The sequence below is a fragment of the Taudactylus pleione genome, unplaced genomic scaffold (genome assembly GCF_031769625.1).
Source record: "Taudactylus pleione unplaced genomic scaffold, aTauple2 ptg000230l, whole genome shotgun sequence".
NCBI classification, from domain to species: Eukaryota; Metazoa; Chordata; class Amphibia; order Anura; family Myobatrachidae; genus Taudactylus; species Taudactylus pleione.
In genome coordinates this window covers 8,434,677-8,459,937 of record NW_028284632.1, presented here as the reverse complement: position 1 = coordinate 8,459,937, position 25,261 = coordinate 8,434,677, and the positions used below count along the sequence as shown (strand labels likewise).

Here is a 25,261-nt window from a genome sequence, read left to right as displayed (position 1 = left end):
GATCTCTGGTGTCTCCCTATGTTGCCCCCCCCAACACTGATCTCTGGTGTCTCCCTATGTTGCCCCCCCCAACACTGATCTCTGGTGTCTCCCTATGTTGCCCCCCCCCAACACTGATCTCTGGTGTCTCCCTATGTTGCCCCCCCCCAACACTGATCTCTGGTGTCTCCCTATGTTGCCCCCCCCCAACACTGATCTCTGGTGTCTCCCTATGTTGCCCCCCCCCAACACTGATCTCTGGTGTCTCCCTATGTTGCCCCCCCCCAACACTGATCTCTGGTGTCTCCCTATGTTGCCCCCCCCCAACACTGATCTCTGGTGTCTCCCTATGTTGCCCCCCCCCAACACTGATCTCTGGTGTCTCCCTATGTTGCCCCCCCCCAACACTGATCTCTGGTGTCTCCCTATGTTGCCCCCCCCCAACACTGATCTCTGGTGTCTCCCTATGTTGCCCCCCCCCCAACACTGATCTCTGGTGTCTCCCTATGTTGCCCCCCCCCAACACTGATCTCTGGTGTCTCCCTATGTTGCCCCCCCCCAACACTGATCTCTGGTGTCTCCCTATGTTGCCCCCCCCCAACACTGATCTCTGGTGTCTCCCTATGTTGCCCCCCCCCAACACTGATCTCTGGTGTCTCCCTATGTTGCCCCCCCCCAACACTGATCTCTGGTGTCTCCCTATGTTGCCCCCCCCCCAACACTGATCTCTGGTGTCTCCCTATGTTGCGCCCAACACTGATCTCTGGTGTCTCCCTATGTTGCGCCCAACACTGATCTCTGGTGTCTCCCTATGTTGCGCCCAACACTGATCTCTGGTGTCTCCCTATGTTGCGCCCAACACTGATCTCTGGTGTCTCCCTATGTTGCGCCCAACACTGATCTCTGGTGTCTCCCTATGTTGCGCCCAACACTGATCTCTGGTGTCTCCCTATGTTGCGCCCAACACTGATCTCTGGTGTCTCCCTATGTTGCGCCCAACACTGATCTCTGGTGTCTCACTATGTTGCGCCCAACACTGATCTCTGGTGTCTCACTATGTTGCGCCCAACCCTGATCTCTGGTGTCTCACTATGTTGCGCCCAACCCCCCCAAACACTGATCTCTGGTGTCTCCTTATATAAACACTGATCTCTTGCATCTCGCTGTCCTACCCCCCCCCCCTACTGATCTCTGGTGGTACACTGATCTCCGGTGTACTCTCTCTCTCCCCCCCACTGATCTCTGGCGTCTCCCTGTATCCCCCACCACCCTCAATACTGATCTCTGGTGTCTCCCTGCATCCCCCCATGCTGATCTCTGGCATCTTTCTGTCCAAACCCCCCCCATACTGATCTCTGGCGTTTCCCTGTCCAACCCCCCCTCCCCCCCCATACTGATCTCTGGCGTTTCCCTGTCCATCCCCCCCCCTCCCATACTGATTGCTGGCGTTTCCCTGTCCAACCCCCCCTCCCATACTGATCTCTGGCATCCCCCTGTCCAACCCCCCTCCCCCCCCCATGCTGATCTCTGGCGTTTCCCTGTCCAACCCCCCTCCCCCCCATGCTGATCTCTGGCGTTTCCCTGTCCAACCCCCCTCCCCCCCATGCTGATCTCTGGCGTTTCCCTGTCTAACCCCCCTCCCCCCCATGCTGATCTCTGGCGTTTCCCTGTCCAACCCCACTCCCCCCCATGCTGATCTCTGGCGTTTCCCTGTCCAACCCCCCTCCCCCCCATGCTGATCTCTGGCGTTTCCCTGTCCAACCCCCCTCCCCCCCATGCTGATCTCTGGCGTTTCCCTGTCCAACCCCCCCCCCATGCTGATCTCTGGCGTTTCCCTGTCCAACCCCCCTCCCCCCCATGCTGATCTCTGGCGTTTCCCTGTCCAACCCCCCTCCCCCCCATGCTGATCTCTGGCGTTTCCCTGTCCAACCCCCCTCCCCCCCATACTGATCTCTGGCGTCCCCCTGTCTACCCTCCCATACTGATCTCTGGCATCCCCTATCCACCCCCCCATACTGATCTCTGGCATCTCCTTGTCCAACCACCCCCATGCTGACCTCAGGAGTCTTCCCCCCCCAATACTGATCTTTGGCTACTCTCTCCCCCACCCCCCCACTGATGTCTGGTGTCTCCCTATGTTGCCCCCCACCCCCCCAACACCGATCTCTGGTGTCTCACTATGTTGCGCCCAACCCCCCCAACACCGATCTCTGGTGTCTCACTATGTTGCGCCCAACCCCCCCAACACCGATCTCTGGTGTCTCACTATGTTGCGCCCAACCCCCCCAAACACTAATCTTTGGTGTCTCCCCATGCCCTCCCCCCCACACTATCTGGTGTCTCCTTATATAAACACTGATCTCTTGCATCTCCCTATCCTACCCCCCCTTACTGATATCTGGCATCTCCCTGTCCAACCCCCCAACACTGATCTCTGGTGGTACACTGATCTCCGGTGTACTCTCTCTCTCCCCCCCCACTGATCTCTGGCGTCTCCCTGTATCCCCCACCACCCTCAATACTGATCTCTGGTGTCTCCCTGCATCCCCCCATGCTGATCTCTGGCATCTTTCTGTCCAAACCCCCCCATACTGATCTCTGGCGTTTCCCTGTCCAACCACCCCCCTCCCATACTGATCGCTGGCGTTTCCCTGTCCAACCCCCCCTCCCATACTGATCTCTGGCATCTCCCTGTCCAACCCCCCTCCCCCCCATGCTGATCTCTGGCATCTCCCTGTCCAACCCCCCTCCCCCCCATGCTGATCTCTGGCATCTCCCTGTCCAACCCCCCTCCCCCCCCATGCTGATCTCTGGCGTTTCCCTGTCCAACCCCCCTCCCCCCCCCATGCTGATCTCTGGCGTTTCCCTGTCCAACCCCCCCTCCCATACTGATCTCTGGCGTCCCCCTGTCTACCCTCCCATACTGATCTCTGGCATCCCCTATCCACCCCCCCATACTGATCTCTGGCATCTCCTTGTCCAACCACCCCCATGCTGACCTCAGGAGTCTTCCCCCCCAATACTGATCTTTGGCTACTCTCCCCCCCACCCCCCCACTGATGTCTGGCACCTCCCTTTGCTGTCCCTCCCCCCAGGGATCTCTGGCATCTCCATGCTCTTCCCCCCTTCACACAGATCTCTGGTATCTCCCTGTTTCTCCCCACACTCATCTCTGGCATCAACCTGACCCATCTCTGGTGACTCTGTGACACCCCTGCTGGACTCTGGTCTTTCTGTGACCCCTCTTTCCTTCCCACTTGTCTTCCTATCCCTGATTTCACACGCTTATCTCTGGTGTGTACCTTATGATTTCCCCTGCATTGATCTCTGATGTTGTCTTATTCGCGTTACCTACATTGACCACCAGTGTTGGCTTATCCGTGTTGACCCACATTGACCACCAGTGTCTTCTTAGCTGTGTTTAGCCACATTGACCACCAGTGTCTTCTTAGCTGTGTTTAGCCACATTGACCACCAGTGTCTTCTTAGCTGTGTTTTTTGCATTGACCACTAGTGTCTTCTTATCCGCGTTTACCCACATTGACCACTAGTGTCTTCTTATCCGCGTTTACCCACATTGACCACTAGTGTCTTCTTAGCCGTGTTTTTCCGCATTGACCACCAGTGTCTTCTTAGCCGTGTTTATCCGCATTGACGACCGATTGACAACCAGTGTCTTCTTAGCCGTGTTTACCCTCATTGACCACCAGTGTCTTCTTAGCCGTGTTTAGCCACATTGACCACCAGTGTCTTCTTAGCTGTGTTTAGCCACATTGACCACCAGTGTCTTCTTAGCTGTGTTTAGCCACATTGACCACCAGTGTCTTCTTAGCTGTGTTTAGCCACATTGACCACCAGTGTCTTCTTATCCGCTTTTACCCACATTGACCACTAGTGTCTTCTTAGCCGTGTTTTTCTGCATTGACCACCAGTGTCTTCTCAGCCGTGTTTATCCGTATTCACCACCAGTGTCTTCTTAGCCGTGTTTATCCTCATTGACCACCAGTGTCTTCTTAGCAGTGTTTATCCTCATTGACCACCAGTGTCTTCTTAGCAGTGTTTATCCGCATTGACCACCAGTGTCTTCTTAGCAGTGTTTATCCGCATTGACCACCAGTGTCTTCTTAGCAGTGTTTATCCGCATTGATTACCAGTGTCGTCTTAGCCGCATTTAGCCACATTGACCACCAGCGTGGTCTTAGCTGCGTTTAGCCACATTGACCACCAGTTTCTTCTAAGCCGCGTTCACCCACCTTGACCACCAGCGTGGTCTTAGCCATGCATATCCCCTTGATTAGAATTGCATGTTGCTATGTGGCGTCACTCTTGCCGCTTTCCCTGTGATGTGGTCCAAACACGGAGGAGAGCAGTAGACAGCGGTATGGTGGTCTGTCTGTCTGTCCAGTGTAGTTTACTGTGTACATTGCATGAGTGTGGCCCTTCAAAAGTGTCTACAGTTCTTGGGGTTGCATGTAAACTACTAGCTCATTTGTCTCCGCCTATGACATACAGTGAAGTTAGTTTTATTCCTAACCCCTCATGTGTATCTGTGATTTCTTGTATGTTTTCTCCTGGTACATGCAGCCTGATGTACTTCTAGCCCTTTAGCACCATTATGTGCACTTTGATATCTTGTGATCTGCATGCACGATAATGTCTTGTGTGCCCATCTTTGCCCACATTGTGGTGTCTGCCGTATACCCACCTTTTTACTTTACAGTGCGTTTCTCTAATGGGGGCACCTGCCCTAGAGCCATAGAGCGCCCATCCTTGCAACTACTTACCCTGCGGCTGTTGGCACCATCACTAGCCAGCGCTATATTTCTAAATATATTGCCCTAAATATGGTGAATGCACATAAGATAACAAAGGCTCTGCCCTTTGCTGTCTGCTGTACATCAGCTTTCGGGGGGGGACTTAGAACCAATTTGTGCCAACACTACCATGTAATTCCGCGATCAGTTTATCCCAGGTTACTGTTTATTTAAAGGTTTGTTTCTCTTGTATGTTTTTGAGGTTTTTTTTCCTTTACTATTTTTCCCTTTCACTTTTTCCAGCAAATCTTTCCTTATTGCTATCCTTGTCTCTATCCTCATTTCACGGCCCTTTCTATGCTACCTTATCATATATCTACATAGCGCTTTTCATCCCAGCCTTTGTATTTACTATCTTTGTGGACTGTGTTTGTTTTTTTTTGTTTTTTTTTTTGTTTCTTCTAATCTGATACATACTTCTGTTCTAATCATCCATCTTCTGATATTGTTTAACTCCTGTTTTGTAGGCTTGCGCTGTATGTTTATGAATATCTGCTTCATGTCGGAGCTCAGAAATCTGCACAGACGTTCCTGTCTGAGGTGAGAACAAGATGTCTTTCGTAAATATGTGTAGTGTTCTAATAGACTGTAGTTCTGGGTTATGCTGGGGAGACTTCCTTGGTTTTCCGCTTTACCCCACCCTCCCAGGGGCGGAGTTGTGAAGGTCACCCGTCTCCATGCCATCGGTTAAAACATTTTTTTTTTCAGATAAGCTGTATGGGTATATGAAGCGATTTACTAAATTGCTGTATCTACAGCAGAATAGGGATGGGACCGTTCTGTAGATATTGGGCACGTCTGCGGTTTTGCAAGAGTAGAGTCTGTAAATTCATTGGGATATTATGTCTTTTTCCAGAGCCTAAAGCAGAGGTTCCCAATCACGGTCCTCAAGGCTCCCCAACAGTTCATTTTTTAGAGATATGCATGATTGAGCACAGGTGACTTAATTAGTACCTCAGTCAATTTGATTTAACCACCTGTGCTTAACCATGGATATCACTAAAACCTGAACCGTTGGGGAGCCTTGAGGACCGCGTTTGGGAACCTCTGGCCTAAAGTGTTCTGATTTTCCTATTTCTATTACAGATCAGGTGGGAGAAGAACATCACATTGGGTGAACCTCCAGGTTTCTTGCACTCATGGTGGTGGTGAGTAAAATGTCTCTTGTAGCTTTTTGCTAAAAATAAATAAATGTAAAAAAAAAAAAAAATAATAAAAAAAAATATATATATATTTTATAAAAACTATTTTTTTATTTTTTTTTCTCTTGGCCTATTTATTAATTGAGACAAATATTGTACTTAAGCAGAATTTATGTATTAAATTCCTGTGAGGGTAGAAATTCTTGGTGGAGAGAGTGGAAAATTAGGCAAGGATTAACCCAAGTAGATAGGGTCAGGTGATGGCCTCTTAGTTTGCTGGGGAGATGAGAAATTCTCTCTTCTCCTTAAACTGCACAACAGGGTGTCTGTGTCTCTGCAATATTTGTACCCTACCACAGCAACTCTGCTCTACTTTTGTATAAGTTGGATCTAGACAAGGGGTTTCCGAAACAATTTTTTTATTTACGTCACCAAACCTATACCACAATATTAAAGAGCACCAGCTGCTTATACAGGCTGAACCAATATTAATGAGAATGCACATTATTGTTAAGGAACCATTGCCTCAATAAAGCAGCAGTCCCAATGTGTTTTTTTTTTTATTATTCTTTTTATAAATAGAACATGCTACAAGAAGAATGTTGGTATTTACCATTTTGTGTTTGGGGTGCTATTAATGTCTAATTCTGCTCAGTGCTGTGGACTATTATGGTTACTACCGTTACTTAGCACATGATGCAGCGAGCAGAGAGGCTTTGGACCGTCTTTGAGTTATGTCTGCTCTGTGTACTGTAACATGCCCCCCCTCTCTCTCTTCCTTCAGTTGACATGGTGTGAGCCTCTGACTGGAAGCCATATTTTAAAACCCCCAGAGAGATTTTGAAAATGAGAATGCATTGTAGGGGAACAGCTTAGAAAAATGGTTATTCAATGCATGTGTAATTTAAAAAAACAAAAATGAACCCATATGGGATTGCTGCTTCAATAATCTGTTCTTTCGGTATGTCTCTGGCTCCTAGGTAATTCTTAGTTTGCACTTGTTCAGCAAACAAAATGGCTGCCACTGGCGTTCTTTAAGAACATGGTGACCTGTGGGTGAAATAGAAGTGCAAGTGTCAAAGGCACCACAATAGTGCAACTTGGAGGGATTATTTGAAGTTTTCCTTGTAATATTTTATGGTAGTAGTTGTAATGTATACATTAAAACCTAATGTGGATGTTTTAAGCAGAGATATAAAAAGGATGGATGCTGTAGTGTGGGTACTGTAAAGACTGACTCTATCTCTCTCGTACACAGCGTGTTTTGGGACCTGTATTGTGCAGCTCCAGAGCGCAGAGATACCTGTGAACATTCAAGTGAAGCAAAAGCTTTTCATGACTATGTGAGTAGCCAAAGTATTTAGGTTGTCCATTCTTTAAAGGGACAGCAAGAAAGTAAAGCTGTGTGTGTATGGTGAAATATGTTCTAGCTTGTTCTACCTGATGTTGCATGGCTATAACTTAGCAACTGCAAAGACTTTGATGCATTAGTACCAGAACCTTGCTGAGTTCTGAGACCATTTCTCCTGGTTTTATTGTGAATTTCTTTATACTATATATATATCTTACTTTTAGCAAGATGGGCGATAATTCCTTGGCAAAACATGCTAATAACTTATCACACTGTCAAAAGCCTATTGGGTGTCTCCTTTTGAATAGAGTTAAAGGCAAGAAGCCTGCTGCACATAGGGGAAAACTTAACCCCACCATTGTCATCAGGTCACATAAATGACCAGAACTTGAACACATTGGGGCTGATGCAGGGACCATTTTGCTCACAGCTCTTGTATGCACATGCAAGTTTGACCAATGATGAATCGCGTATCTATATTTTAGACTGAAGGGGGCAAACTGGGCGTCTGCATGTAGATTACGTTTTGTGCGGGTGTGTTTGCGGAATTGCAGTCTCTACAGAATATTGTGTGGACGAAGATACGCCTAATTTCAGACTGGCTGTACTGATCTCATGAGCTCTGAAAGTGTCAATGGCTGTGAAAACCAGTGTATGGATGGGGACGACCATACAGGCAGCTATCAGTGTTCTTCTCATTGCACGCCATTCTGGTGGTATTATGGCTGCTTTCGTGTAATTCTGCATCGACCCCATTATGTATATTATTTGTGTCCATTTCTGTGTGAAATGTGAGCAAGAAGTCTTGCATTATGTATCAAAAGTTTTAATATGTATCGTCTCTTGTTTACTTTAGTCCCTGCGTATATAATGTTGTTAAATCGTTTTATTCAAAATAGTATTTTTTGAACATCAACTGAGCTGAACATTGAAACTTTTTGTACATTTGCTGTGTAACTGCAAGCAATTTCCCCTTGTACTGTTGCCTTTAGCACTTTACACACAAGCAGGCTTAAGAATAATTACATGGCCTCGGCATTGTGTCAACCGTTAGTCAGGCTCCCCATGTGTGCAAAGGACCAAAAAGTTTTCTTATTTTGGCGATGCTACGGTTATATAGATTGTACAATGGGTTGGTAAGCTTGGAGTAATCAGTGCTGTGATTGCTGGTTAACGTTATAAGGGGGCAATTCAGTAATTTTTGGCGCCAGTAGGAGGCGAGGTACGGTACAGACGCTGTATGACAATGCTTATTACCTGGATTTATGGTTCCCTTGGAGACTACATTTTTATCATTGGGAACTTCTTTGAATAACAAACTTTTTATAGACACTGTGCAGTGCATGTAGATGTTGTTGTTTTTTTTTCCCCCTTGTTAAATCATTATGGAGGATTCATTAGCACGTACTTGCAAAGATTAAACAAAATCAATTGACATCAATGTTTGGCCACCGCGTGGCATTTTACCATGATGATCTTGAGATATAACCATTTAAGCAATTAATCAGCAAATAATATTCCTGGCTGGTGGTTTTGTTCCCTTGATTTGCTTGATAAGACGACAACCATCATTACCATGGGTTATTTTATTTATTTTGAAAAATGTCTATGTAATATCTAGTTCCTTCTTTATTTTTTTTTATTTTTTTTTCTCTTTAATTTGACTTTTTAGAGTATACTGATATGAGCCTGATCCTTAAGCCAGGTACACACTGGAGCAATGTCTGGCCGATTTGGAACCACAAATCGCCTGCATCGCTCAGTGTGTACTGGTGATTGCGCGCTTCCATAGTTGCTAGCGATGGTCACCAGGTTCCATGTGTTGCTCAGCTAACCTAGCGATATCGCCTGCAGCCAGTGTGCATTGTTAATGAATGACGTAACGGTGTTCATTAAAGTCATCCAGTGTGGGCGCACAATCACTGTTCACGGGCAACGATTGCCCGGCGCTCCAGTGTGTACCCAGCCTTAAGTATTTCCTGTGTTCCAAGCTTTACATGTCAGTGCTCTGTACATATAGCACATGTAAGAGACTTGCCTCTGTGGTGGGCAACAGCAAGCTGGCACATGGACTGATTTGAGGCCACAGCGCCCAGTCCTGAGGAGTTCTTCCTATGCTAAAAGCTGGCTTCGTCTGTTGGCTAAATAATACTTAGCTCTTTCATTAATATTATCCACATTGAAATATTAATCTGGCCTGTAAGGGATTCAGTCCATCTACAAGGAGCAATCGCAGTACATACAGGTCCATGCCCAATCAATAGTAATCATTTATATAGCATGTATTTAGCTTCTCTTGAGGCTTGTTTGGTAATTTGGGTAGCACGCCAAACCCCACTTGTGATTTTGCAGTTCCTGACGTCTATATTGATACCTTTCTATGAGCGGACATTACAACTGATTCATAGGGGGGCGATTCAGTTCAATAGGAGTTGAATAGCGCTGGGAGGGAGCTCATCAATTCGGCGCTCTGTTAAGTCGGAGAATGCCGGTTCTCGCCACTTAACCCAGGTGTTTAGTCTGTGAACGCCGGTACTCGCGACTAAAGTGCCGGCTGCGTGGGCTGTTAGCGCCGTGCCAAGCCAGAAAACTGCCTCACGGCCGGCACTTTAGTCAGATTTCTCCTCGCAACCTCGAGAGGGTGTGAGTAGAAATCATTAATTGAGACTGAACAGCGCGCTGAATAGAATACCTTCGGGAGCCCCCTCCTGGCGCTATGCCTGGCTCCAGCTAAGGACTTCCAGCGGCTATTCTGAGTAAGCTTAGGCTTAATCAGATGGCGGATGGCTGGTGATCTGATGCTTCATATTCAGACGCCGCACTCGGGTCTTTTTCTTGCGGCATTGCCATATGTTCGCATCACTGCTGCGTCCGAAGACGACGTAGCTGCGGTGTGACTGGTGTACAACTCTGAAAACCCCCGCCCCCTTCATTATGTGTAGCTGTATACTTGTAACGACGGCTGAGTGATGTATTGCTACCAGTCATGGCTGAGATTGTAGTGATGTTTAATGTTTGGTCCTGCAGAGGTTATGGAATCTGCTTCACTGCAATGCTCCATCTGTTTGCGGCCAGCAAACACCCGCCGGGAGCATGCTATATGTTCTGTATACATTGTGAGCTCAGTGCTTCAGTCACTGCAGTGTCACGTGATGTCCAACCTATAGGTGTCAGATGACATTGAGCAATTGCCATACTGGGATAAATACTGGGGTGCCCGGTAAAGAAAGGGATTATGTGGCACAAATGAAATTGCCTCTAGTCGCTTGGAATACTTCTACACTTCTGAATTCTTAACATACCCTATAACACATTTCTGTATCCGAAAATAAGGTAACCACTCTGCCTGGATTTGCTTTCATTTTGGGTCAGAACAAAATTGTGCAAACGCGATAAGGACATTTGAGTTCTCATGCTACCACATTTTAGCATTGTTTAGCGTGTTTCATGTCTGTTTGCTTTGCATGTGGTGCAGAGTTTCTGGTAGGGGTTGGCATATGTTGCTGCTAGTATCATTTTTTTTTTTTTTTTCTTATTTGTGGCTTTTCATTCATCCCAATGACCAAAGGTTGTCTATCTCTGCTCAGGGAGGGGACCCGGCTCATAAACCTGAGTTATCTGCTTTTATTGTTCTTGGTCAAGGAAACAAAAGGGACCCACAGCCCTTCACATTTGCAATTCTGTGGCTCCACACTGCCAAGAACAAAAAGCCTCTTTTACATGGGAGGTAACGGACAGCAATAAATCAGTGAACCAGACTGGAACACCCCTGCCCCGCTATCATCCTCCTTTCACGAGGGGGCCAAGCCGTCTGCTAATTAACAGCTTTGTGTTGTCAGGAATGCTGGGCTTCCCAATAGCTGACACTCCTGGGTTTGGTTACAAACTCCACGTAATATTCTGCTGGTGGGATTTGCACAGTTAGAAGGTGCGACTATCGTGCTAGTCGCATTCTCTTGTATCAGATTAATAAAACATCCTAATAATTGTGTGTTTAACTTGCACTATGGAAGTCCCTTTTTTTCTTTTTTGTATGTGTGCTGCTTCTGCATAGCCTTTGTGCCCGGTTACTGGAGGAGAGGATTAGTCTCAGCGCACAGGTGTCCAATACAGCAGATGTGGATTAAGCTGCTACCTTCAATACAATGCGGCTGCAGTTTCTGCCCAAACTGTATATTTCTTTCACTTGCGGTTAAGATGAACTGAGGTTATCGCGTACTGCTTTATGTATAGGACTACTGTAGCAAGGTGTATGCTGCATTATTCCTTGCACTGTCTGAGGAAGATTAAGCAGATGCGTAGAAGTTGCTTAGTCTCCCCCCTTGTCATACCTTTTGGAGGGTTGTAGGTTCAGGGGAAATATGAGGCAAAAATTACCTCACAGAAAAGGTAGTGGACACGTGGAATAGCCTTCCTTCAGAGGTGGTAGAGGCTAATGCTGGGCATACACGGCAAGATAAAATGCCTGTCAGACCGACAGACATTTTATCTGGCCGGCTGCCAGCCGCAGATGTCGCCGGCATACACTGTGAGAGAAATCTCAGTGTATAGCCCGACATCTGCGCTCCGCCCCCGGGGGAGGAGACCTTTTCCTGTTCCTTCCATAGGAAGGAACACAGGAAATGTCTGTCTGTCGGCCGCGCTGGGCATACACTGCCCGATGCGGCCGAAAGTTACCGGGTAAATATCGCATCGGACGGGCATGCTGGACAATCCAGCATGCCCGACCGAGCAATATTTAACCCTCGGTCGCCTCCCCCCACGCTACAATTATCGCGCCGATATCGGGCGGATCGTCCCGATAATTGCAGCATGTATGGCCAGCATATGACAGTAGAGCAATTTAAACATTCATGGGATAGACCTAAGGATATCCTTCAGAAGACGTAAGGATCAATAAGGGTTGAGGTAACAATATGTTTAAAAATGGGGCAGGTAAGAACCACTTGGCCCATCTAATCTGCCGTCAAATTCTATGTTCACTGTGACACTTTAGCTGATATCGGTAGTCTAGTCTTCATTCCAGCACCTGTCACAACCCGTGTAGTTCTTCTATCCTGCCTGGGGCGTCATTCTTTGCTCTGGTGCTTCTAGCACATTCAGTTGATGCAACAAACTGCTGAAATACAGCAGTTTGTGTGCTTGAAGCACCAGTGCAGAGAGCGACACACCAGGCAGGATAGAGGAACTGCATGGGTTTTGACCGGTGCAGGGTGCTAGAATGAACACTATTTACTGTGTATTACCAGAAATGGGATACGTGTAGAATTCCACAGGATGGACTACTGAATATAAATTCAGATAGATATATATTGGGGCAATCAATGGTCAGTTGCAATGTGAAATCCTGCACAATGTGGGGAAGGGGGGGAAGTAGTTTCGTAGTGTAGGGTTTAATGATCTTTTTATTGAACGGATTGTTATATTGTATAAGGTGTTACTTATGTGTGCCATGACGAATGGAAGGGGGAAAAGATGTAGGGTTTTCTCTACACTGTTCTGTTAGTGACCCCTTGTTCATGAGGTCGTAGATAGTTAGTTGACGTGCACAGTGCGTTATTCCATGGTGATAATTAAATCGCATAATGCTGGGACAAAACTGCCTATATGTACAGAAAAATAAAATGTATACCACTGTATTTTTTTTGTGTGTGTAGATAAACATTCATTCCAGCGCTAAAAATGCCACCCTAGGAGGTTCCGTTTTTATTTTATTTATTTTTTCTTTCTATGTATGTCCGCCCCCCATTATGATCTCACCCATCACCTGATGTATAAATGATTTATTTTTTAATATTGCCTATATAGAAGCTATGTAAATTTGCAATGATGAATAGTGCAATTATTAGTATTGACTCCTTAAAGCACTTGGACAGGTCATGTATGTGACCAATATATGCCAAGGGAAGGCCCTTCTTTTTAACAATTCCCACAGGACCTGTCGGGCAGGTGGGTGTGTAATCCTTTCTGCTTTATAAAGCAAATAGCCAATATCTGGTGATGAGTGTCTGCTGGAATCCCTGTGATGCATGATTCACTTGTCTCTCATTAGTGGAGATAAATAACTCGTTCAACTACTGGATACTGTATAAATGTAACTTACCTGGTCTATCTATTGTGTTACACATAACCCATTCCACCTCAGGTTTAAGACTGCACACTTATTTTTATTGTAGTAGTATTTTTATTTATTACTTCTATGTGTCTTATATTTTGTCTGGATGACTGTGTTGGAAGTATTGGCCTGTAATGTTACACCTTGGCTGGTTTTTGTCTTTTTTTTTATCTATATGCATCAAATTTCACATACATTTTGGAAAGATCTGGTTGTGATCTATTGTTCAGGAGGCTATAAAACGAAATGACATTTAGTCTGTGACTTTGACTTAAAATGCATAATTCTTCACCTCTGTTAAGCGCCACCAAAACTGAGCCCTAATGTAGTTTGTGCATCAATAGTCCTCACAAACCCCTCCTCTAACCAGGTTATTAGTTCTCTATGGGAATAAACTATATCACAGAAGTGTGGTGTGGGGTTTTTATTAGGGGAGGGTAATCTTCATCTCCTATACTTTTATATTAACTACCTAGGTAGGTAATTGTCAGACAGGGAAATACTGAAAACTTGACCTTTTTAAGGGGGGTTGTAGGGCATTTTGAAACTGTAATAGAGGATGAGGTATATTTGCTTTCTTAATAAAGGGTCGTGGTGGAATGAATTCGGCACAAATGATGAAAGCACTTCTGTTAAAACACCATTTAAAATAGTTAGTCATTGACAGCTGATAATATCAAACCTTATAGAGAGCAACTAGGATGATTAATGCTGTAAGTGGCTGTGTGTATACTGATGGGCAATAACCCTTCTGTGACAAAGCAAATGCTTAACTGTAATTGCCTCTCATTCCCTTAAAGAATTAGGGAGCGGGATGTGTAGGAATTGTTGGGAGAGGAAAGGACCGTTCCCTAGATAATTCCTAACAGGATGGACGTTAGCAGAAATATGGTTGTGTCCTAAGCCGTGCCAGCTTTCTAGGGAATATGAGATCCTGGAGTTTACCCTCTTCTGCATTGAAAAATGTGTGTGTGTGTGTATATGTATATATATATATATATATATATATATATATATATATATATATATATATATATATATATATATATATATATATATATATATATATATATATGTGTGTGTGTGTACTTTTATTTTATTTTATTTTTTGTTACTATTTTCAGTGCATATTTTTTTTTTTTTTTTCCTGCCATTTTAAAAGATGGTAATGTCAGTATTTTAATGTTTTGTGATCCCAGGGTTTCTTAAAGCGTTTGTCAACTATTCAACACCATAGCAGCCGTTGTATGGGCAGAACCAATGAGAATGCAGCTGTGGCCTGAAATTTTGTCTTGCGTGTACATTTGTCTCTGTTTTTGGCTTTACTGTATTTGGTTAAGTTTTGTTTAAAGATGTACGCTTTTTTTATTACCAATATTTATATTAGAATTTAAATGAAAATAGGGCATTAGACATATATACCAACAAGTATGATTATAAATGAGTATACTGGTTTTACGATTAGGAGGTATAATTTTAGCTGAGCTGTCCATATAATGCTTTATCCCAGTAGTGGAGAAGTTGTACTTGTAGGTCGTTTGGCTGCTGACTATAATGGACTTGTTAGTTTGGAAAAGTAGTTTGTGTGGTAGAGCCTTTAGACTATGGTCTCCAATGGGTTAGGGACTGATGTGTGTGTATTAAATACACTCTGTACAGCACAGTGTAATATTGTGGCGCTATCGATAAACAATAATGCATTTGGGCAAATCTGGCACTTCAGCCCATTTGTTTGGGCTTTGTTACTTCTGTTCATGCTGAATAATAAAAATACTTGCCTTCTGTTAGAAAGGTCCATTAGGTCTTAAGAACCTTTCACAGCTGTTAGATGTCACTTGCTTGTACCTGCAGAGGTGTTCATGTACGGTAGGACCTGACAGGTCCCCAACAGATGCTGTAATTGTCCGACCAAGATACCATCTGTCCCAACCAACGTTGGGATGAGGCCAAAAGGATGTTTTTGGGATTGGCTGTACCTTTTTTTTTTTTTGTTTGTTTGTTTGGGGGGTCCGGTCCTGACACATGCAGCATGTTGTGCCTAGTAGGTATTTAGAATCGCAACTTGTATGTAGACCATTTGTCGTATTGGCCTGCCACGGATTGGAGACGGATGCATTTACATTCGGCAATTTAGTGATCACATAGCTGCGTTACAGTACATTAAAAGCGGAGTTGCCATTGGCAATAACATAAGTCATAGCAATAAATGAAACTGCATTATGAAATAGACGTTTTGGATTCTTCAAATATCCGTATAAATGACACTAGCTAGTGTCTGCAGTACGATGTTCCTTATGGTGCATGTGTTGGCAGTGAGTACATAAACACGGGGCGTACTGGCGTTTATGCCTATTGTGATGTCCCATGGGTATCTGGAGCTGGAGGTGTGTGTAGTATGTTGGGACAAAGGTAGGCATGAAATTCTTTTGTGCTGTGGAGATAAAAATGAGAGCTGGTCTCCCCTCCCCCCCGGCATGCATCTGGGGAGGGGGAGACAGAGAAGAATCCAGGAGATTAGGGGTATAGACTGAACTTCACATCCTTTGCTCTGCTCGCAAATCCTAGATGGTGACAGGCTCAGGGGGCACTTTAAATGCATTCTCTAGTTACAATCACTGCTCCTTTTTTCTTTTTATTATTTTATCTATATATTCTGCACTCTCCTTTTATAGATGAACCCTCCTGTGGCTGTGATAGAGACATCCAACCATTGTACCCAAATATATTGCAACCTGTGGGTGCAGCCTCTGTACAGACCTTTGACTAAATTAACTCTTTGTTTTACCAGTAGTACAGTTTACATTTCATTGGGGGAAATTCAATTGGCATTGCTGAAATTCACGTTAACTAGTACTTTGGGGCTAGTCGCGGTCTTACCGCATACAGTAACAGCATCAAGTCCGGCACTTGACCCAGTAGGTGCAATTTGCTGTGACTAAGCCCCGGGCATTGCTGGATCTAAAGCCCTGGAGCTACAGACCCGCAGCGCTAATTGAATTCTCACCCATTATTTGCATGTCTAAAGCTGGGTACACACCATATGATTGTATGATATTGTTATGACGCGGATCGTATATATCGCACACATCGTATAGTATGTACGCCCGATCTGTTGTTCACCACGTCATCCCACCTGCTGCTCTGCAGGCATATGGGACGATGCGGTGCTGTTACATACAGAATGTAACGATATATTGCACCATCATATGCTGATTCGTGCAGTGTGCTCGGTGCAAGGGATGTATCGGTTAATCTCATTGCACCATCGTATGTGTACCCAGCTGAAGACCATTCTATATTTTATACAGTGCCACAGCGTTTAATATCACTATATAATAAGATATGGACTTGTACAGACTCGCCCAAAGGTGGTAAAAGGGCCGTATTTGCACGACCCTAGGTCATTATCTACAATACTTATTTTAAAGGAGAAAGTAGCTTTTTTTTTTTTATTTGTCGCTCATAAGCTAAATGAATGTACAGAATTATAAAGCTTTGGAATGTAGGTCCCTGTTTGTGATGTTGTGTTGTATAATGGAGTGTACAGAGCCCTTGAATCAATAATACCTGATAACAGATAGCAGAAGCTTGCACTTATCTGTTAAGCAATTGTAAATACATTGTCAAACATCGCAGAGTACTAGAGCCTTAATATCTGTATGTTAGTAATTGTTACGACTTGCTGTTTTGGGATGCTATATTTTGTCACATTAGAGTAGTGCTGGGTATACACGGTCAGATAGAATGTCAGTCGGTCTGACAGACATTTAACTGACCACCTGAACCCAAGCAGATTTCGAGGTCATACTCTGAGAGAGGTCACATTGTATGGACCACACCATTTCCCCGTTTTTCCCAGATAAGGAAGAGGGGAAGTGTCGGGCAGTCAGCTGCGGTAGTTCATACACTGCCAGATGCGGACGTCCAGTCTGGCATGTTGGAAGATTTCTCATGCATAACCATCACCGCTGATCAGTCGCAGCCGTACACGATGCAATTATCTGCCCGACGATAGTCAGCGGATCGGGGCGACAATTTGCATAATGGCTGCCCGCATTAGGGATTTTTCTGCATTGCATATAACACTGAACATCCTGTTTGTGGAGTGAAACACAATCTCTAGTATTAGTGCTGAATTAGTCCTGAAAGTGCTTTTGTTAATTTTGTACTGTAACAGCAAATAAAATGTCATTTTGAGTAGTCTTTTTACCAATGGAAGAGTGCACTCCTGTATATGACTGTGGATGCTGGGATTTGCATCCATTCAGCCACAAGAACGTGAGTGTTGGGTGATGAGACCTGGCTTGCAGTCTCCGATCAAATTCAAGCCTTTGTGCAGACCAGTCAGGTTCTTCCACCACAAACTCTGCAAGGAGAGATCTTTCCCCAGATTGTTGCTACAAAGTTGGCAGCACGTAATTCTCAACGGCTGGGCAATAAGCAGCCTGCTAGCTGTTGCTGAACTACACATCCCAGCATGCCCTGCAACAGTTTTAGCATGGCTAAATAGCAAAGCTATGGCAATGCATGCTGGGATGTGTAGTTCTACAACAGCTGGGGTGCCGATAATTGCCTCCCCCTACTCTAGGTCATTGTATGATGTAACATTAAAATTTCCCTTTACTCGAACTACGGTGCTCAGGCCAATCCATCAAAATTGTCCCTATACCATTCTTACTCCTCCACCAAACTTTAGTTCACCTGGCATCCACCAAACTCCTATTTGACAGGCAGAGTGCCAGTTGGTAGCACAATTCGTCTTTCTGGAAATTGTGTTTCCACTAGGCCATGGTCCAATGTCTGTGTGCTTTACCCCACTCCAGCCGACATTTTGTGTTGTGCATGGTGATCTGAGGCTTGTGTGCAGCTGCTCGCCCATGGAAACCAAATGCATGAAGACCCACAAAGAACAGTTCTTGTGCTGCTTCCAGAGGTGGTTTGGAGCTCTAGTGATTGCTGCAACAGAGACTATTATCTTCGCTGCATGCTTCAGCGCCCGGCGGTTCTGTTTTTTTTTTGAGCATGTGCGGCCTATTGGCTTGTGGTTGAGCTGTTGTTGCTCCTGGGCAAACTGACTTGTTGAAAATGTGGCATCCTAAAACGGGGAGATGCTGAAAATCGCTGAGCTCTTCAGTATAACCCATTCTCTGCTGCCTCTGTTACACAGTGCAGATTGATTCTATACCAGTGGTTCCCAAACTGTGAGCCTTGGCACCCTGGGGTGCCTCAGGGCATTTGCAGGGGTGCCTTGGGTTGGTGGTCTGGGACCAAATCAAATTATTTATAATCAATGGGGTAGGCAAAATAAGTGCTTGCGGCTGCCAATCAAAACATTTGTACAAACAGAAGCACAATCCTGTACACTGCCCCATAACTAAACCCTAGAATGACAGATGAGCACAATTAACTTCATTTAATATTTTTTTCTGAATTTCTCAATAAGACATTTTTGGCCTAATGGGTGCCGTGAAAAACTTCTGATACTATAGGGTGCCGGGATTCTAGAAAGTTTGGGAACCCCTGTTCTATACACAGTCCGTAACGGGTATGGCTGAAATGGGAGGTGGTTAATTATGCAACAGTCAGAATGACGACAATTACATTGTCGGCAGTGTAATGCCTAGCACAGTGTGCCGACACGGTGCTAATGTTAGATTAATCACTGTATCTGGGTTAGCGCTATAGCTTTAAATATGATGCTTTACCACTGTGTTTGAGGTTATAGTGTCGGCACGGTTACAATGCTTTAACATTTAGTTCACTGTCTGCAAACTGCTCAACATTTAACTGCCCACATTGTGACTGGTCATTTTAGCCGGAATCGCTATGATTTGCCAACAAACTCACTAATTAGAAGAGGTGACTACATACTTTTGCCCATGGTAGGTAGGTAGGTAGATCTTTATTTCTTTCTAGCTAACTATTTTTCAGATGGAAGTTCTCTTTAAGAATGTTATAATCTGGAACTGCGTTCCCGAACGGGCTGGAAATAGAGCGTGGCAGGAAGATGGAAGCTAGTAATACTCGCTGACTGCCATTCTGCTCAGTCCACCAACGCGTATGGCCATCTTATATTGATGAAGGACTTGGTGCATCCTGCCCAGGATGCTCTTATCATTAATAATGCGGTGAAGCTCCTGAAAATGCAGTATTGGGGGTTTGACCTCATTTCTCATATGCACCAAGCTTTGGAAAACAAAGCTTTACTCATGCTTGGACCTGATGGGTACCCAACTGAAGCTTATGGGCTTCATTCCACATAAGTGCTGTGAGGGATATTCAATCGGATCCCACGCAGCACCCCTGGCGGCGCATCGCAAAGGACAGTTCTAAAGGGAGAGCTGTCCTTCGCGTTTTACTTCATACTTACCGGCGTTAGTAACGCCTACATGCATGCGATGAGTGGCAGGATGCGTCTCATGCAGAATTTGATGCATCTTACCCCCTGCCACAGCATGAGTCTCTTCTCACTAGATGCCCTTAAGCTTGCCTTGTCACTTGCATCCCCTGCCGCAGAGTCTTCTGATCACTCGTGATGACTGTGTGACCACTGTACCCTCTAAGCAAGTATTTATTAAAGGGAGCGGAGGATTAAGGTGCAAAGGAAAAGTCTTCATAATAAGTCAGTAAATATAACCAGTTGGGTATTGCATGTCCTTAGGTCTGAGACCACATCAGGTGCTTACGTGCACTGGCCAACATGGACTGAATAATAAAGGGTCCACCAGCAATTCTAGATTTAGGAGCCAATTTATTTTTATTTTTTTAATACTGTATTGGAAACAGTGATATCTTTTTATCAGAAAATGACTATTCGCAGGTGTTTCCGGTGATCTACTGACTTAATGTGGCCTGTGAAGTGCGTAGTGACCTCTTCCAGTTTGACACTGGAGCTCCGTTGTTTTACTTTTATTGAGTCTATGGGGGAGATTCAGGTTTTTTTTTTAACGGGCGCCTTAACTAATGGGTGCCTGACGGAGCAATTCAATTGTTGCTCCGTTCAGGCGAGCAGAAATGGGCGCCCAAAGCAGTACTTTAGATGGGTCTTTCCTTTGTGCGGCTAAACCCAGTGGTACGGGTGCCCGAACGGAGCAACTATTGAATTGCTTCATCGGGCACTCATTAGTCAAGGTGTCTGATAAAATAATTAAATTGCCCTCTGTGCGTGTTGTTGTTGGTTGTTGTGTAAAAAGCATCAGTGTGGCATAATTTAGTTGCATTCTGGATTTATTTACCAACTCCATAAGCTTTATGTAGAGGGTAAATGGTAATGGTTCATTTGCAAATTCAGTAATCCACAGGGTAGCGAGCACTTTTGTGAGAATTGGGCATTTGGCCAGACGGGCAAAGGGTCCGAGATGGGCTGCCATTGCCATCGTTTAAACGCAGCATGAACGGCAATTTGCACCCATCGCTGATAATTTAATTCACCGTCATTAGTTGCATGTTCTCATGCTATAATATCCATATGTACCATCCCTTCTTTTGGTGTAGGACAGTGATCCCTTAATGTGACATAAGGCTCAGTTTATCCAATGGTGATCACTGAGCATGGCTGTGACTGGTGTAAAGATGTTTGTGTCGGAGGCCTAAGTGCTCTTGGCTGGCAGCCAGCAGTCCATCCTGGCTCTGGAAGGGCCTGTGAGCCCCCAGACCATCTGCTACTGGTAATTTGAAGACTAGTTCTCTTGTGAATAAAATGCTGAAAACAGGATGCTAAAATAAAAAAGGGATGCCCGGGCTCCTATTCATGTGCGTGAAATCCGATTTTAGCTTTGTGGTGGTCTTTCTTGTTCTAGTCCTCCCTGACGAGAGGCTCGCTTAAAAATTGTTACTGTTGCCCACTTAGCGTTGATGCAGACATGGTTTAGGTCATTTTAATATGGTTTATTTCAGAATTGGCCTTCATAGAGAAGTGGTTGAGTGGAGCCATGTTCTAGTAGTTATCCATAGCTCCTGACTTGCACTACTGCAAGTCTCTGGCTCCTGAGCACTAGATCATTGAGGGCAGTAAGGTTACTATAGGTGATGGCTGCCTCAAAGTATTTCATGGCCTTTTCATCTGGTGATGTCTGATTAGCCCATAAAATCATCCCTATGGTGGCAGAACGTAACTACAGGTAGCCACCACCGAAACTATACAGCCACCTGTGTGAAAGTACTGAGGAGAGCTAGTAAACCTAAATTGCCAGATGCGTTATAGAAAATGACTACTTCCTGTAATAGGACCATAATGGCTTCCACTTCAGTTTGTTCTGTAATTCCTCACTGTATATTATACTTCTACTAATTGCTCATCTTGCCCACTGTAACCTATGTAATGTGACCAAGGTGGCTGCCCCCGTCTGGTGCCTTCATGGGCAAAATGAACAATGCTTGGAACTATTTAGTCAGTGTGTATTGTTTTTAGTTGCTTTTATCCATGTATTGCTTCTCTTGCCCTCTGTAATCAATGTAGTTTGCCCAGGATGGCTGCCACACGTTGGTCTCGTGGGTAAGATGGACAATGCATGGATCCGATTATTTTGTAAGGCTTGTGTATCTTATTTTGGTATTCTGTAGCTTCCCCATTATTTGTCATATCGTCCAGGCAATGCCTATTCTGCCCAATGCAATCCTATGTAGTGAGCCCAAGATGGCTGCCTTGCCTGGTACTTTTGTGGTTAGGATGAATCATTCTTGGAAGTAATGACTTAAAATGGCTGCCTCATCTGTCTTCTGTTCATAGGTTTAGATTTGCAGAAAATATAGAAAACCATGTCATGTTCTTGGTTTCTGTAAGGGGCATTGGATTATATTTGAGCTAGTGTGGGGGATATGCTTTTTTCTATGCACTTCAGTCTTTCTGCTAAGAAATAACACCATTGTATGACATTGCTTTGGGCTCGTTTCAATTAGACGCAAATAGAATAGCGCCGGGAAGGGGCTCCTGGAGCTATTCAAATCTGCGCGTTGTTAGGTCGGAGAATGCCCTTCTCGCGCCTTAAACAGGGTGTTTAGTCGTGAGGACGGGCATCCTCCGACTAAGCTTCCCAGCACGATGCTTTTTTCCGCTGCGCTAAAGGCAGGAAACAGCATTGCGCCTGTACTTTTGTGGGATTTCTGCTCTCATCCCAGGAGGGATGCGAGAAGAAATCCTTAGTCGGGGTTAACAGCGCACTTAATTGAATAACTTCGGGAGCGCCTTCCTGGCGATATTCAATTCGCATTGAGTTGAATCGAGTCCATTGAGTCTTTGTGTGGCTAAAATAACTGATGATAATTTGAATGATTTGTGGTCATTTATTCAATGCCATTAATTTTTTTTGTAAGCGTCCACCACATGGTGAGTGCAGCTGGGGATGTCTGTCAGAGGTCATTGATCTCTATGGTAAATATGCTGTTACTATACACTGACCCTGTCTTTACACTCAACACACTGTGAACAGTCCTTGTTCTATTTTTGGTAGCGTTGAGAAAACTGTGTAAGCATATAGGCCTATATTTAGGTGTATTAGGATAAATGTGACATGCTGTTGAGTATGCTCTGCAGAGTGCTGTGTTTGGTGAGCAGGCCATTGATGCTATGGGCCATATCCAATTAGCCGTGGTAAATTACCGCGGCTAATTAGCTCGCTCGGGGCTATCCTATTACCCCCATCGTCGGCCTGATGACGGCACTTATCAGGGGGGTTTCGGGACCTGATGTGTCCCGAAAAAATATTCATGATAAGTGTCGTTTTTTTTCGCCCAAAAAAAGTCAAGAACACATAGGGCCGCAAACTTATCGCGGCTCCTATGTGTTAACGGGCAAACTGTTCTATTCGCCCGAATTAATAGGATAGTGAGAAAAAAAAATATCGGGGATTATTGGCGAAAAATCCCCGTTTTTCGCCGATCGTGGGGATCAATTAGCGCCTGAACAGTGTTCGGGGCTAATTGGATATGGCCCTATGACTGGATTCAGTTGTCCGTATTGGAGCAGCCATATTTTTATCTATTCTGTTTATCCACACAATTAATGACCTGTACTGCCTGTATGTTTGGAGGAGCGGGCTGTCTTGGAGATGTATCATTCCATGTCAAGTGGACCAGGGGTTCGCACCTGACTATCTCCAATTTAGATAACGTTTTACGTGAAGCTTGTCGGAAGCTGGGTACACACTGAGCGATATATCTGCCCTCTACCCTCTTGTGCTTCTCCTTACTTTATTTTCAACTACTTCTTACTCTCCACAAGGACACCTAACACTTGGTTGCTTATGCTCTGTTGCTTATTAGGGTGTTATGGCCACCAATGTATATTATCCATGTCCTTGTCCTGTATTGTATTGTACTAGTAAGTCACTTTTTTGGTTATGTACTTTGTAAGGCGCTGCGGAACACTTGTGGCGCCATATAAATACACATTGATAATAATAAGTGTCGGCAGCTGTGTACCTCCCGATAGGTCTGTGAACAACATCGTTCACCTAGTATTCCAGCTAAGAATGCGAGCAGGGCGCTGGGGGTGCCGGCAGGGAGTCTATGCACGCACCGAAGGCGCGTGGTTGGCCAGGGAGGGGCCATGTCCTTGGAACACACCTCCAATTTGTCACACTTGTTCAGACATATTACGTCGGATTTGCGGCCCAGCCGATGACTGCTATCCATAGATATATCGGCGCCAACTGCCCATACACTTACTGCAGGGACTGACGTCACAGCTTGGCGGGCAAATTCATATGCCCGCCTGGCGGTGACGTTAAGACGACACGTAGAGCAGCCGATCAGTAAGTGTGAATAATAGCATGTGTCGGCTGTCTAGTTGACCTAGTGTATACCCAGCTACATATGTCAGACTAACTTGGGGGAAATTCAATCATAATATACAATCGTAACAAAACTATGGCCCCCAAAGTGGCGGTGAGTGCAACTGTCACCGACTCAGAAGCTCAAACTCCAGGTGTGGACGATCTTCAAAATTGGTCCACTTGACATGAGTGAGAAAGTGAAGTTGCCCATAGCAACCATAACATTGTGTAAGTTTCTGTGAAATGTTGTGTTCCTTTGTTATGAATGAGACAAGGACTGGCCTACTGCATATATGTGCAGCTGTGCACCAATAGCGGGAGACCCATCTCTTGTACGTCTATAATCATACCACTCTACCAGTGTATCTGAAATTCATTCTCGAAATTGCTTCCCTATTAAATTTCACATATGCAAACTCATCATATTAAGGGCCATATTCAATTGCAGACGAAAAGCCGTGATTGGCGAAAAGTTTTCACCGATGACGTGATTTTTCCAGTTGAAGACTTTCCGCCCAATTCAATTGCAATGACTTATTGCCCAAGCGGAAAGTCCAAATGCATTCAGATAGGCGAAAAAGATTCGTCTCTGAATGGAGGCAGCAAAAAGTGCAGGTTTTGGGGTGCAAAGTTGCGGGAACCCCCGTGCAGTGTTAGGACAGTCCCCCCAAAGGTAAACTGCGTCAAAAAAAGTAAAAAAAAAAAAAACCCTTTAGAACACCCCAAAAAAGTACTTTTGTTTTGGGGGCATAAAAGTGCAAAGTTGGGGGACAAACATAAAAACTAGCGAAATAAACTCCACGGGGGTCCCCAAGTATGCCGCAGTTGTTTTTTACTTTGCAGGTTTTTGCGGCAGGTGGATTTTCAAAACTTCACTTTAGCAACTTTTAAATATGCTAGCACCCATTTTCAGGTACCCCAAATTTGCTGGGACTAGTTATTTTGAAGAATTAACATTACTAAATGCTATTCTTCACCCCTTATGCAAATACGCTAATTAGCAGCTATTGAGACCATTTAAGTACCCCAAATACCTTCAGCATGGCTATTCGGTGGTATCCATACTGATCCCCCATGTCATTGCATCT

The 25,261-nt window shown here is 44.8% G+C and overlaps 1 protein-coding gene across 4 annotated transcripts in view; it reads left to right on the top strand.

Moving 5' to 3' along the window:
• SSBP3 (single stranded DNA binding protein 3) overlaps positions 1–25,261 on the top strand; it is a 48,276-nt gene that overhangs the window by 1,432 nt on the left and 21,583 nt on the right. For all 4 annotated transcript variants that reach the window (XM_088479326.1, XM_088479324.1, XM_088479325.1 and 1 more), the window contains exons 2-4: positions 5,261–5,333; positions 5,880–5,941; positions 7,194–7,278. In XM_088479326.1, the coding sequence (XP_088335452.1) occupies positions 5,261–5,333; positions 5,880–5,941; positions 7,194–7,278 (220 nt within the window). The remainder of the gene's footprint in view (positions 1–5,260; positions 5,334–5,879; positions 5,942–7,193; positions 7,279–25,261) is intronic.